Consider the following 14,273-nt stretch of genomic DNA (forward strand, 5'->3'; position numbering starts at 1 on the left):
TTATTTTATTGTTCTACTGTACTTGCTAGGATTTCCAGTAAAATACTAAAAGAAGTGGTGAGATTGAACATCTTTGCCTAGTTCTCTATCGTACAGGAAAAGCATTTGGTCCTTTATCATTAGATATGACATTAGCTGTAGGTCCTTTATAGATGCCCTTTAAAAGACTGAAGTTTCCTTTTTTAAAAATCTCCCCAATCCGCATAACCCCCAGCCTCTGGTAACAACCATTCTACTCTCCACCTCTATGAGTTAAACTTTTAATATTCTGCATATGAATGAGATCATGCAGTATTTGTCTTTCTGTGCTTGGCTTCTTATTCCACTTAACATACTGTTCACTCCTGGTTCATTCATGTTGTTACAAATGACAAGATCTCATTTTTTAAGGCTAAATAGTATCCCATTGTGTATATATAGCACATTTTCTTTATCCATTCATCTGTAGACAGACACTTAGATTGATTCCATATCATGCCTATTGTGAATAATGCTGCAATGAACATAGGAGTGCAGATATTTCTTCAACAGATTGATTTTCTATCTTTTGGATAGATACCCAGTAGTGGGATTGCTGGATCATAGGGTAGTTCTATTTTTTGAGGAAACTCCATACTGTTTTCCATAATGACTATACTAATCTACATTTCCACCAACAGTGTGCAAGGGTTCCCTTTTTTCACACATCCTCACCACCACTTTTGTCTCTTTTATAATAGTCATCTTCTATGGTTTGCATATGGTTGGTTTGTCTCCACCAAATCTCATTTTGAAATTTTATCCCCAACATGGAGGTGCTGGTATGTGGTGCCTAATGAGAGGTATTTGGGTCATGGAGGCAGATCCCTCATGAATGGCTTGGTGCCACCCTCATGGTAGTTGAGTTCTAGCTCTAGTGAGATAGGATTAGTTTTGCTGGGATTGAATTAGATCCTGTGAGAGTGAGTTGTTACAAAGCCAGGACGCCCCTCAGGTTTGGTCCCTCTTTGCATGTGCCCACTTCCACTTTTACTTTCTCTGCCATGTTTTAAGGCAGCATGAAAGCCCTCACCAGAAGCTACACAGATGCAGATGTCATGCTTCTTGTACAGCCTGTAGAACCATAAGCTAAATAAACCTCTTTTCATTATAAATTACCCAGCCTCAGGTATTCCTTTATAGCAAGACAAAACAAAGACACCATTATTCTTTTTTTTCCCATTGGTTATTGGGGTACAGGTGGTATTTGGTTACATTAGTAAGTTCTTTAGTGGTGACTTGTGAGATTTTGGTGCACTCATCACCAGAGCAGTATACTCTACACCCTATTTGTAGTCTTTTATCCCTCACCCACCTCCCACCCTTCCCCACAAGTCCCCAAAGTCCATTGTTTCATTCTTAAGCCTTTGTGTCCTCATAGCTTAGCTCCCACATATCACTGAGAACATACAATGTTTGGTTTTCCATTCCTGAGTTACTTCACTTAGAATAATAGTCTCGAATCTCATCCAGATCACTGTAAATGCTGTTAATTCATTTCTTTTTATGGCTGAGCAGTATTCCATCGTGTATATATATATATATACACACACACACACATATATATGTGTGTATATGTACACATACACACACACATATATATATATACCACAGTTTCTTTATCCACTTGTTGACTGATGGGCATTTGGGTTGGTTCCATGATCTTGCAATTGTGAATTGTGCTGCTATAAACATGCGTGCGAAGTATCTTTTTCATAAAATGACTTCCTTTCCTCTGGGTAGATACCCAGTAGCGGGATTGCTGTATCAAATGGTAGTTCTACTTTCAGTTCTTAAAGGAATCTCCACACTGTTTTCCATAGCGACTGTACTAGTTTACATTCCCACCAGCAGTGTTCCCTGATCACCACATCCACGCCAACATCTACTTTTAAAAATTTTTTTATTATGGCCATTCTTGCAGAAATAAGGTAGTATTGCATTGTAGTTTTGATTTGCATTTCCCTGATCATTAGTGATGTTGAGCATTTTTTTCTTTTTTTTTCCTTTAACAAAATTTTTATTTAATAAATGGTTAAAATTGCAGTGCCAAAAATACATTAACATTTAACAATTTCACTGAAAGGAAGAAACTGTAGAATGCACAGTTTCAGAAAGCTATTTTAAGTTATTTACAAATAAAGTGTCTAAAACGCAAAGGCAGGCTCTATATGCTATACCAAGTTTATCCCTTCCCGAACAAGATTTCTGTTATTTGGGCAAATCCTTAAACCATGGTTTAAACCATAATGGTTACAAACCACAAATGCATCCATTCAAAGAATGAAACCATTTTCATCCGGTTAGTGGCAAAACTGTTGAAAGGGCAAGAGTTGAAGCTATTGGGTTTTATATAGTGTGAACTCTTGATATATATTTCTACCAGGACTAAAACACAGTACACTTTGCAGGCATGGCTGACTCACAAAGGTTGTAACAAACAAGAACTGCTCTTTACTTGACACCACGGCTCAGAGGCCACCGAGAAGCATGAGAGACTGACAGCTCCTCTGCTTACAAAAGAATGAAACCCAAAGTGGATGTCATTCTCACAGCACTGAAAGTGCTTCAGGACTTGCACTGATCCAATACTAACTTTCTTCCCTATTTTATTCACATTTTTCTACTGTCCAATGGAAATCATTTTCTGTTTTGGCTAAACAACAAATACTAGTTTATAACAGGAATGGTAAAATCCGTGAGAATTCTGCTTAATTTAAGACATGATCACTACTTTCTTTAGAATGGTTTCTGTGTGTTTCTATGTCACACTCTGTATTTTTAGCTTCCAGTTTCCTGGTAAGGAGTAAGTTCTCCTTCCCAGTCACACTCGGGGTCATTCACACGTTTCTGGGATGCCCTCGCTCGTCCATGGAGGCCTGGTGCACGCAGTGACTCATTCTGCCTCTTCCCTGTTTTCAGGACCAGTCCCCGAATCTTCTGCCTTGCAGTTCCTCCCGCTTCCGCCACACTCTCGTGCTCAGAAGCGAGCTCCCGGATCATATAGCTGCAAGGCCGGCTGGTCCTCGTTTGCCAGTCGCTCCTTTCTGGGTGCCGGACTGTCATCACACCTCTGCGCTCTTCCCGGTCTCTCCACGGCCTCCCTCGGAGCCCCGCTGTCCTGGCTCCCCTTCTTCCCTCTGTCTTGGCCAGGTCCTTTCCCCCATCTCTGCTAATCTTCACTCCTTCTGGAAAGCCGGTCAGGCTTGTGGTGAGCTCTGCGCCTCCTGCCGTGCTTCGGATTCTTTTTCTTGAGCTTTCTCCACATCCCTGTGCTCTTTATCACTGCCGCTGTGTGACCTTAATCCTTACTTCTCTGCAATTTTCTTCTGTTTATCTCATTTTTTTTGCATCTCTTTTTTCCTCTTCCCACAAATGTTTCTTTTCTCTCTCCTCCTCCGTTCTTCTCGCTTCTCTTCTCGAATTCTCTGCTTTTCTAATTTTCTATTTTTAATATATTCCAAAATAGGTGTAGTTCTTCTAGCAATGAGCTCTCTTGTCTTCGCCTCCATCTCCCCCAGCAGAGTCTCAGGGTTGGCACTGGTCTTCTCTTCCTCCACACAGCAGGTTTCTAAAAAGTTTTTATATTCTGGATCTCAGGTCGGCGGCAGAGAACTCGAAGTAGTCGTGCGTGGGCAGCGGGCGCAGCTGCTCCTCCAGCTGCTCCTTGGTGAGGCCCAGGGTAGGCGGCGGATGACCACCTGCGGGGAGCGCACGGCCATTCCCACAGCGGCGGGGCGTGGACAGGGCGCACCTGAGGCACAGTGTACCGCGCTGGGAGGCCCGGGCCCCGCCCCCTCCGCTCAGGGCCGTCCTCTCGATGTTGATCATTTTTTCATATGTTTGTTGGCCATTTCTGTATCTTTTGAGAATTGTCTATTCATGTCCTTAGTCCACTTTTTGATGAGATTTTTTTTCTTACTGATTTAAGTTCATTATCGATTCTGGATATTAGTCCTTTGTCAGACATACAGATTGTGAAGATTTTCTCCCACTCTATGGGTTGTCAAAGACACCATTCTAACATCTCTGATGATTAGTGATGTTGAGCACTTTTTCATATACCTATTGGCCGCTTGTGTGTCTTATTTTGAGAAATGTTTATTCAGATGCCTTACCCATTTTCAATCAGGTTGTTTTCTTACTATTGATTTGTTTGGATTCTTTACATATTTTGAGTATTAACCCCTCATCAGATGTATGGTTTGCAAATCCTTTTTCCCATTCTGTAGGTTGTTTTTTTCACTTTGTAGATTTCCTTCACTGTGCAGCTTTTTAGTCTGATGTAATCCAATTTTTCTATTTTTGCTTGTATTGCCTGTGCTTTTGGAGTCATATCCAAAAATTTGTGGCCCAGACTAATGTCATGAAGCTTTCCCCGTTTTCTTCAGTACTCTTACAATTTCAGATCTTATGTTAATGTCTTTAAACTATTTTGAGATAATATTTGTATATGGGGCAAGATGAGGGTCTAATTTCATTCTTCTGCATGTGGATATCCAGTTTCCCCCCGCTTTTTCCAGCACCATTTATTGAAGAGACTCTCTTTTCTCTCTCTTTTTGGTGCTGGGAAAAGTGCACCTTTTGCACCTTCGTCAAAAATTAATTGACCATAACCAGGGTCTCTAGTTTGCTAGGATTTTGTTGAGGACTTTTGCATCTATGTTCATCAAGGATATTACCCTGTAGTGTAATATCCTTTGTCTGACTTTGAATGTGTTTAAGAGTGTTCTCCCAGGCCGGTGCAGTGGCTTATGTCTCTAATCCCAGTGCTTTGGAAGGCCATAAGTGGGAGGATCACTTCAGGCCAGGCCAGGAGCTTGAAACCAGCCTGGAAAACAGCAAGAATCCATCTCTATAAAAAGTAAAAAAAAAATTAGCTGGGCATGGTGACACATGCCTGTAGTCCCACCTACTCAGGAGGCTTGAGATGGGATTACTTCAGCCCAGGAATTTGAGGCTGCAGTGAGTTATGATTGCACCACTGCATGCCAGCCTGAGCGATAAAGCAAGATCCTGTATCAAAAACAACAACAACAACAACAACAAAACAAACTTTCTCCCTTCTTCAATTTTTTAGTAGTTTTAGAAAGAATGGTCTCAGGTCCTGGGCTTTTCTTTGATGGGAGACTTCATTACTGATTCAATCTCTTATTTGTTATTTGTTGCTATTGGTCTGTTCAGATTTTCTGTTTCATGATTCAGCCTTGTAGATTGTATGTGCCTAGTATTTTCTTCTAGGTTATTAATTTGTTGATACATAATTATTCATAGTAGCCTCTTATTCTTTTGTATTTCTGTGGTATCAGTTGTAATGTCTCCTCTTTCATTTCTTATTTTTTGAGACTTCTCTCTTTAATTCTAGCTAAAAGTTTTAAAATTTTATCTTTTTAAAAAACCAACTCAAAGTTTTGTTGCTCTTTTCTATTGTTTTTCTAATCTCAATTTCATGTATTTCTTCTGATCTTTATTATTTTCTTCCTTCTACTAAATTTGGGCTTGGTTTGAACTTTTTCTAGTTCCTTGAGATGTAATGTTAGGGTGAGATATTTCTTGTTTTCTGATGTAGGTGTTTCTTGCTATAAAACTTCGTTCCTAAAACTATTTTTGCTACTTCCCATAAGTTTTGTTTGGTATGTTGTATTTCCATTTCCATTTTTTACAAGATATTTTAAAATTTCCCTTTTAAATTCTTCTTTGCTCCACTGGTTGTTCAGGAACATGTTTGATTTCTAGGTATTTGTGAATTTTCCAATTTACTCTCAGTTACTGATTTCTAGCTTCATACCATTGTGGTCAGAAAAGATATTTGATACAATTTTAATCTTCTTAAATTTGGTAAGACTTGTTTGTGGCCTAACATATGATCTATCTTGAAGAATGTTCCATGGGCACTTGAGAAGAATGTGTATCTTGCTTCAGTTGAATAGAATGTTCTATATAAGTCTGTTAGGTCCATTTGAGTTAAAACTATTTAAGTCCAAAATTTCCCTATTTTTCTGTCTGGATGATGTGGCCCTTGCTGAAAAAGTAGGGTATTGAAGTCCCCTACTATTACTGTATTATAGTCTCCTTTCAGATCTATTAATATTTTCTTTATATATTTTGGTGTTCCAATGTTGCATGCATATATATTTGTAATTATTATATCCTCTTGCTGAATTGACCCCTTTATCTTTATATAATGACCTTGTTTTACAGTTTTTGACTTAAATGTTATATAATTATAGCTACCCTGCCCTCTTTTGGTTTCTGTATGTCCCGAATATCTGTTTACCTCCCTTCACTTTTAGTCTACCTCTGTTCCTTATAGGTGAAGCGAATCTCTTGTAGGCAGTTTATAGTTGGGTATTGGTTTTTTATCCATTCAGCCAGTCTCTGTCTTTTGATTGGAGAATTTAAGACACTTACATTCAAAATAATTATTGATGGGTAAAGACTACTGCCATTTTGTTAATTGTTCACTGGTTGTTTCGTAGATCCTTTGTTGCTTTCTTCCTCTCTTCTTGTCTTTGTGATTAGGTGATTTTCTCTAGTGGTAGGCTTTATTCCTTAATTTTTATCTTTCGTGTATTTACTAAAGTTTTTTGCTTTGTGGTTACCATGAGATTTACATAAAATATAATTATAATAGGGTTTTTAAAATTTTTATTTTGTATATTTCTTCACTATGTCCTATGCTCATAACAGGCTATTTTAAGCTGATAAAAACTTTATTCACATAAAAAAAAAACTACACTTTTACTCTACCCTCCTCACATTTTAAATTTCTGGTGTCATAATTTACATCTTTTTATATTGTGTATCCCTAAAATTATTGTAGCTATTACTATTTTAATAGTTCTGTCTTTTATCCTTCATACCAAAGCTATAAGTGATTTATATACCACCAGTACAGGATTAGAATATTCTGAATTTGACTGTATACTTACTTTCACCAGTGAGTTTTATACTTTCATGTTTTCATGGTTAGTACTTACTGTCCTTTTCTTTCAGCCTGAAGAACTCCCTTTTAGCATTCTTTTTAAGACAGGTCTGATGGTAATGAACTCCCTCAGCTTTTGTTCATCTGGGAAAGTCTTTAGCTCTCTTTCATTTCTGAAGGACAGCTTTGCTAGGTATTAATATAATATTGCTGGTTGGCAGTTTTCTTCCTTAAGTACTTTGAACATATCATCCCACTCTCTCCTGGTCTATAAGGATTCTGATGAGAAAACTGCTGCTAGCTGTACTGGAACTCCTTTATATGTTATTTGCTCTTCTCTTGCTGCTTTCAGAATCTTCTCTTGCTGCTTTCAGAATCTTCTCTTTGTCCTTGATTTTCAACAGTTTATGTGTTGGTTCATACATCTCCATTTCTTTGGGTCAGCTTCTGGGAGATTATTGTGCTCTTTTGGTGATGTTATGTTTATGTCTCCTTGGTTTTTCATTTCTTGTTGCCTTACATTGATGTCTGGGCATTTGAAGATGTAGACACTTATTCTAGTCTGTGACTGGCTTTGTCTGGGAAAGCCCTTCACTAGTCAGTCTTTGGACTAAATCTGATTGGAGTTCTTTGACCTTCCTGTACCTAGATACTTATACCTTTCCTCAGATTTGCAAAGCTTTTTTTATTTTAAATCAGCTTTCTACCCCTTTATTTCTCCTTTCTCCTTCATTTACTCCTATAACTTGAATATTTACTCTTTTGGTGCTGTCCCATTAATTCCATAAACTTTCTTCATTCTTTTTTTCTTCTTTGACTGTATGTTTTCAAATAACCTGTATATTCAGGTTTAAATTCTTTCTTCTAATTGTTCAATTCTGTTGGTGATGCTATTACATTTTCTTTTCATTCATTGTGTTTTTCAGCTCTAGAATTTGTTTAATTTTTAAGAAATATATAATTTCAATCTCTCTGGTAAACTTCTCATTTTGGTAACTTGTTTTCCTGATTTCATTGAATTGTTTCTCAGTATTTTCTTGAAGTTCATGGATGTTACTTTTTAAAACAATTATTTTGAATTCTTTGTCAGGCAGTTCATACATCTCCATTTCTTTGGGTCAGCTTCTGGGAGATTATTGTGCTCTTTTGGTGATGTTATGTTTATGTCTCCTTGGTTTTTCATTTCTTGTTGCCTTACATTGATGTCTGGGCATTTGAAGATGTAGAGACTTATTCTAAGTCTTTGACTGGCTTTGTCTGGGAAAGCCCTTCACTAGTCAGTCAATTCAGGGATTCTAGTCCAGCTGCCTGGTATGGTCCATAGGTTGGCTTGCTCTTAAGAGTCTTCACACTGGCTGGCCTGGTGCCTGGGTCAGCAGGTGGGCGAGCCTGGTGCCTGGGTCCATGGAGTTAAGCCTGAAACTTGGGTCCACAGGAGTGGACCTATTGACTGGTTCTGTGGAATGGGCCTGCATCTAAGAGGGTGGGTCTGAAGCCTGGGTCCACTAGAGCTGACCTGGCACTGGGGTAGGCCTTGAGCCCGAGTCTTCAGAGGCCAGCCAGGCACTGGGATGAGCCTGGTGCCTGGGTCCACTGGGATAGGCTGAGTCTGTGGGAGTGGGCCTGGGTCAAGAGTCCACAGGGGCTGGCCTGGAGCCTGGGTCTGCAGAGGTAGTCCTGGAGCCTCCGTCCATGGAGACTGGCCTAGAACCAGGGCCTACTAGGGTGAATTTGGACTCTCCGTCTACTGGAGCAAACCTAGATCTTGGGTCCTTGGAACCTGCAGCTGACCTAGTGCTGGGGCAGGTGTGGAATCATGATCTATGGCAGCTTGTCTGGAGTGTAGGATCATGGTTGCTGGCCTGGTATCTGAAGCCACTGAGGCTGGCTGAAAGCCTAGGGCTTAGGAGTCTGGCTAGAGCCTGGGTCCACTTGTGTTGGCCTGGAGGCTGAGTGTGCAGGTGCTGGCCTGGAGGTCAGGTCTGCAAAGTCTAGCCTGGGTCCTGGGGCTTCAGGGGCCAGTCTGAAACCTGGATCCAAAAGTGTGGTCCTAGAACTTGGGTCCATGGAGGCTGGTCCATCACTGGAGTCTACTAGGATAAGCCTGAACCCTGGGTCTGTGAGTGCTAGCCTCATGATCAGGGCTGTGGGCAGCTGGTCTGGAGCCTGAAGCCACTGGGTTTGGCCTGGTGCTGGAATAGGTCCAGAGACTGAGTCTGCTGGGCAGGCCTCGGGCCTGCAGCTTTGGAATCCAGCCTAGGGCTTTGAGATCTTGCCTGGCACCAGGGTGGGACTAAATGCTCGGTCCATGGGTACCAGCCTGGAGTCTGGGGCCACAGAAGCCTTTCTGGCACTGGGTTTTACCAGGACAAGCCAAGTGTTAGGGTCTGAGGAAAAGTTCAGTGCTAACTTCCTTCTCCTTTCCCCACATGAAGGGTATCTCTCTCCATACTGTGCTGCCTGGGGTTGGGGGAGGGGTGGTGCAAGTAGCATAAAACTGTCCTTTTTAGCCTCTTCAATGCATCATTTCTTTACTACTCTCAGGTACTATTATCTCTGACCTCGTTTCCTTAGCTCTTGTGAAGGTATTTTTGTGCATGGATGTATGTTCAACTTGATGTTTCCGTGTGGAGAGGAACATGCAAAGTCCTTTTCTGTCATCTTGCTGATGTCCATTGAGATTAACTTTCATAATCAACTCTTGACTAGATTACTGAACAGTCTCCTAGATTTTATTTTGACCCCCTCTAATCTATTCTCCAAATTGCAGCCGAGTAATCTTTCAAAAACAATCTGATTATGTCACTCCCCGATTAAAACCTTTCATTGGCTCTTCATGGTTTTCAGGATAAAGTCAAAATTCCTTAACACAGCATGTAAAGACTTTCATGTGTTAGTTCTCTTGACCTCATCCCTCAGCATTCACCTTTCCATTTATATTCACCAACAGCCCTTGAACTTGGTTCCTGCCAATGTCACCTTTCTCTAAGCCCCATCTCCTTCTCACCTTGGGATAAACTTCTACAAAACTTTATACCTACCTTGGGCATCAATATCGCCAGAAATCCTGGATCAGGTACTACTCTGTTGATCTCTGTCAGAGCACTTATCCCTTAATAAAACATAATTGCCTGTTAACCTGGTTGTTCCTTTCCTCCACTTGGTTATGAGTTCTTTGAGGGCAGGGACCCAGTCTCAGTAAAAACCCTTGGTTCTTAGCACAATGTCTGTCATACAGAAGAGATAGCTAAATATTTAATGAATTGATAGGTTGAATGGTATCTTTCTGAGCATAGATAAAGAACAACTAAGATTTCTTACTACTTTATGGTTTATAACATAATCATTATTTCTCATTAGTTTTTATAATAATCCCATTAGGTTGGTGGTATCATTAACCATTTTTTATATACGAAGAAACAAGAACAGAGGAGGTAAGTGACTTTCCCAAGGCAGGACTCAAATCTAGGCTTCCTAGGTAATTTTAGGATTGGGAATCTTCTACCAAACAACCACATCTCCATTGAAATATTTAGAACTGAGTGGGGTAATTCATTCTGCCATAGGACTACAAATCATCCTCTAACTGTGTAATTTAATCTTTTGAGATAAAAATGGCATTTAAATTAATTTTCAAAATAAAATGTCTAATTTGAATACCTGTATTGCTTAAACTTTTCGTATAAGAAACATCTACATTTTTAACCACTGTATTTAATACATCACAAAGCTGATAAAAATTCAGTATCTGTAGTAGCTACAAGGCTTGTACATATATTAATACTATAAACATCTGAGAATTGAGTCAGAAAGCTTACCTATTCTTGGAACAGTTCATAGCTATATGCCATTAGAAATGCCTAGTAATAGCAAGATTCATAAATACTACTAATGTTCTTGCTATGTGCAGTCACGAATGAACAGCAATATTACCAATTTCCTTTACCTTGGCCTAAGGTTATAAGCTATTTTTCTCGATGTGCTTGGTAAAGACCAAACTCAATGAAAAGCTAATTTCTCACAAGACAAAAATTTTCTTTGAGAGATCGATTCCCAGGCATTAATCACTAATCATCCAAGCATTTATTATCAATTCTAATCACTTAATGTTGGTATTTCTACAAGGCTATATCATAATGTTCATTATTATATCACACTCTACAGTGAAAAAAAGCAGCAGTCACCCAACCCTCTCCCATCCAGTTAACAAAATCTTACTGTTCCAACACAGGATTATTTAAAATATTCAAACAACTATTTTCAGTTCATTTTTGAGAAACATATCAGTAATTTTTAAAAAACAAAATGAATACTTACAATACATCTTTGAAGTCTCCAAACACATACATATGCCTAAAGCTGTCAATAGCGATTACAGGACAATCTGCTGGAGTTTTCTGTATGTGCAGAAGAGGGTGTCTAAATTTGTCACAATCGGCATGTAAAAAGTTTATTGTACCTTTAAGAAAAAAGAATTTTGCGAGGTAAATTCAAATTTTCTTGAAAATATTTTCGTAAGATTGCAAGCTCACAAAAAGTGACATACTAAAAAAAAGCACCCCAACATTCTTAAGAGTAATATAGATCAGAAAAACTAAAACCTAAATATCTAACACTTAAAATAGGTAGGCTTTTAGTTCTTAGGGCATGGAGTATAACTTCTTTAGAAATCATATTGACTTAGCGCAAATTTGAAGGCCATAATGAATTTTTTACTTTCCTTAAATGAGCAATCATTTACTTTGCAGATTATCAGGTTCTAGGCAGGAAGTTCAAATTGATATATGAGCCATTCTCATGGGACCATTTTCATTCCAGCCTATTCCAGTCATACTGGTTGATTTTTAGTCGAATTCAACCTGCAAGATAGTATGTGACTAAAATGGGCAGCTCTATAGAGTACCTTTAGTGTATTTTGTTTGACTTTCTTCCCTAACTACAGAGGAAAAGCTGGTGATACCTCAAATTCCATTAAATGCTTTGGAGAAATCCACAGACAACTACTCAACTTTCTTTCATTTAGAAATAAATGTTAATCAGACTGTGTAAGCTCTCTCAGCAACATCTCTGGGAATGTCCATTGGAAAAGGGGTCAGACAAGCAATGAAGGAAAGTGCCCAGAACTAATGCTCATTCATGACCCTGCTTTTCATGCACTTTGATTTTTCTCTCCAAAATAGTAATGGTTAGAAAACAAACAAACAAACAAAACACTACTTCATATTACCTCTCTACTAATGCCTCCTTACCGTCACATTTGAATGTGTTAAAATAAGTTTTTAACCCAAATATATTTATGTGATTTGAAAGTAATGGGAGGGGAGATGATGAAAGGGGGAAAAAAAAAGAGAAAGAAATGATGAAAATAAACACCTTAATCTGTCTACCTTTTTCACTTATTAATTGCCGAGCTACTTCATTCTGGAATATTTCTAAACTTTCTGTATCTTCTTTCATGTGAAAGAGTATGAGAAAAGGCAGTCCTTCTTCTGTCAATTCCTGTAGAGAGAAGCATTCAATGAGAATTATCAGGCTTCTCCATTCAGTTGTAGCTATTTTCTAGGTAGGAACAATTTTGAACCCAACCCATGTAATGTAATAGTTGTAATATCCCGGGGGGGAATAAAAGGCCCAGTGGTGTGAATAAACATTAGCCTGAACAGAAGACTGAATTCACTCCCCTCCCCACCTCAAGTACCCAGGCAGTCAGAGGACCTACATGCCCTGCTTTGCTGCAGAAACTGATCTGCCCCCACTGTCTGTTAGCCAGTATGGGATATGAGGCTTCAGGGTTAGGCTGTTGAACTCATGACATATAGAGGTGAACTATGCTGGTTCTTTACCAAGGTGTTAATTTTAGAGTAGGGTAAACATGACTAGTATTTTCAGTCTTCACAAGTAACAGTGAAAAACTGAGTATATCAGCAATAAATAAATCTGATTTGCAAAATTTTTTGCATTTTTTTATATTCTAAGGTTGCAAAAACCATTACACTTACATATAAAACTTACCCAAAGCTGAAGTGTTTTATCCAGGGTAAAAAACAAAAATTCCATTATTTAACTAATTCTCAACCAATATACAATTAACATTATTAATAAATACCTGCCCCTATATATTTTTATATACCTCTTTATTTATACACACAGAAAAGCACCTTGAAAATTATAAAGTGCTATTAAAATTTTTATTGTAATTGGAGAATAATACAATGGGTAGACATGATTAAATAAAATGTGATAGGTAGACAGATTTAATCATTTATTCTCCCCAACAAATGCTAAGTTCTGAGTCATCAGAAAAAGTCCAGAAAGGGTCTCATAGCAAAATTATTTTCATCAACTATCCTTTTGAGGATCTCTCCATAAATTTAGGATCTACCTCACCAGAAAGTACAAATGTCCTTTATTTTTTAAAAAACAAACTGGGACCTATTTTACAGGATTAAAAGTTTTCTTCTGGTTCTCGTCTCCATATTTAAGCCTGTTTCACTTGTATATAAGATCAATTATTAAGCCTCTTGTTACATTTATTTTTTTAAAAAACTGAGATACAATTAGCATACCATAAATTTCACCATTGTTTTTTGGAGACAGGGTCTCACTCTGTCGCCCAGGCTGGAGTACAGCCTCGACCTCCCCAGCCTCAGGTAATCCTCTCACCTCAGCCTCCCAAATAGTGAGGACTACAAACATGCATGACCATGCCCAGCTCATTTTTGTTATTTTTTGTAGAGATGGGATTTTGCCATGTTGCTCAGGTTGGTCCCAAACTCCTGGGCTCAAGCAATCTGGCTGCCTCAGCCTCCCAAAGTGCTGGAATTACAGGTATGAGGCAACATACCCAGCCCATCATTTTTAAGTGTACAATTTTGTGGTTTTAATTATATTCACAAGGTTGTGCAAACATCACCACTAATTCCAGAGCTTTTTTTTTTTTTTTTGAGACAGAGTCTCACTCTGCAGCCCAAGCTGGAGTGCAGTAGCACAATCTCGGCTCACTGGAACCTCTGCCTCCCGTGTTCAAACGATTCTCCTGCCTCAGCCTCTTGAGTAGCTGGGACAACAGGTGCACACCACCATGCCCAGCTAATTTTTTTGTATTTTTAGTAGAGATGGGGTTTCACCATGTTGGCCAGGATGGTCTCAATCTCCTGACCTCACGATCCGTCCCCCTCGGCCTCCTAAAGTGCTGGAATTACAGGCATGAGCCACTGCGCCCAGCCCCAGAATATTTTTTATCACTTCAAAAAGAAACCACATACCCATTAGTAGTGATTCCCATCTCCCCTCTCCCCACCCCCTGGCATCATATTAATCTTTTAGTAAG

General features: G+C 39.0%; 1 protein-coding gene across 3 annotated transcripts in view; it reads right to left on the minus strand.

Annotated features, from left to right (window-relative positions):
- ERP44 (endoplasmic reticulum protein 44) overlaps nt 1-14,273 on the minus strand; it is a 114,164-nt gene that overhangs the window by 12,542 nt on the left and 87,349 nt on the right. Inside the window, exons 9-11 of one of the 3 annotated variants that reach the window (XR_010136443.1) lie at nt 12,331-12,442; nt 9,985-11,402; nt 3,430-4,849 (exon numbers count right to left, since the gene is read on the minus strand). Coding sequence is in view for 1 of the 3 variants with exons in the window: in XM_002820045.6 (XP_002820091.2) it covers nt 11,261-11,402; nt 12,331-12,442 (254 nt within the window). In the remaining 2 variants the exon portion in view is untranslated. Of the gene's footprint in view, nt 1-3,429; nt 4,874-9,984; nt 11,403-12,330; nt 12,443-14,273 lie in introns of those variants that run through there. The other 2 variants (XR_010136442.1, XM_002820045.6) reach the window with 2 other exon arrangements.

Source organism: Pongo abelii, chromosome 13 (assembly GCF_028885655.2).
Source record: "Pongo abelii isolate AG06213 chromosome 13, NHGRI_mPonAbe1-v2.0_pri, whole genome shotgun sequence".
NCBI lineage: Eukaryota > Metazoa > Chordata > Mammalia > Primates > Hominidae > Pongo > Pongo abelii.